This window comes from Fonticula alba, assembly GCF_000388065.1.
Source record: "Fonticula alba strain ATCC 38817 unplaced genomic scaffold supercont2.25, whole genome shotgun sequence".
In the NCBI taxonomy this organism is placed as follows: Eukaryota; order Rotosphaerida; family Fonticulaceae; genus Fonticula; species Fonticula alba.
Window position 1 is genome coordinate 1 of NW_009242995.1, and position 854 is coordinate 854.

Below are 854 nucleotides of genomic sequence, written 5' to 3' on the forward strand. Positions count from 1 at the left end.
GGGGGGGGGGGGCGGCAGCGGTGGCCATGGCACGCACCAGCGGTCCGCTGCCGGAGGAGTGCCGCGCCGACAGATGCGCCGACACCGACGCATGCATGCCGCTGATGATCCGGTACAGAGCATGGCGCTCCGGGCACAGCGACTTCAGGTCCAAATCCGAGAAGGACGACGGATCAGCCACGGCGGCCTCGGCGGCCGCCACCAGGGCCGGCTGCTCACCATGGCCCGAGGGCGCTGCTGCCGCGGCGGCCGCCGCGGCCACCGCATTCGACCGAGCCAGCGGCCTGCTCACATGCTGCTGGTACATGGTGCGCCAGATCCGGTGCGCTGCCTCGCCCTCGTACTTGGTGTGCGTCTCCGGGTTCAGGGCCAGGTCGATGTACTCCATGTCCTGCGGAGGTGGGGTCACAGCCACCGGGGAGGCTGGGCCGGGACCCGGCCCCGGCCCGAGACCCAGCATCCCGGGGCCCGCCCCGCCAAAGGGATTGAAGGGGTTGAAAGTTTGGCCCGGGCGCGCGTATGCCGACGACCGGCGCACGCGCTCCAGCTGCTCGAGGGACAGCTCGCGCGAGCAGAAATCGCTCGACTGGTAGATGCACTGGCCGTCGGTGGAGTCCATGGTGAGGACCTGAGCGTGTGTGTGTCGGCGCAGACGGGAGGCGGTCAGTACTGGAGGGGAGGGGGGAGGGAGGAGGGAGGGAGGAGGGAGGAGAAGAGGGGAGGTGGAAGGAGCAGAAGGAAGAGAGAGATGGAGAGAAAGAAGAGAGAGATGGAGAGAAGGAAGAGAGAGATGGAGAGAAGGAAGAGAGAGATGGAGAGAAGGAAGAGAGAGATGGAGAGAAGGAAGAGAGAGA

General features: G+C 67.2%; 1 protein-coding gene across 1 annotated transcript; it reads right to left on the reverse strand.

The window, feature by feature from the left end:
- Nucleotides 1-37: 37 nt before the first annotated feature.
- Nucleotides 38-619, reverse strand: H696_06181 (hypothetical protein; the record flags this gene model as incomplete). The annotated part of the gene is made up of 1 exon (XM_009499924.1): nucleotides 38-619. A coding segment is annotated over one exon (582 nt), but the record flags the coding sequence as incomplete, so codon positions are not given.
- Between the last annotated feature and the right edge of the window lie 235 nt (nucleotides 620-854).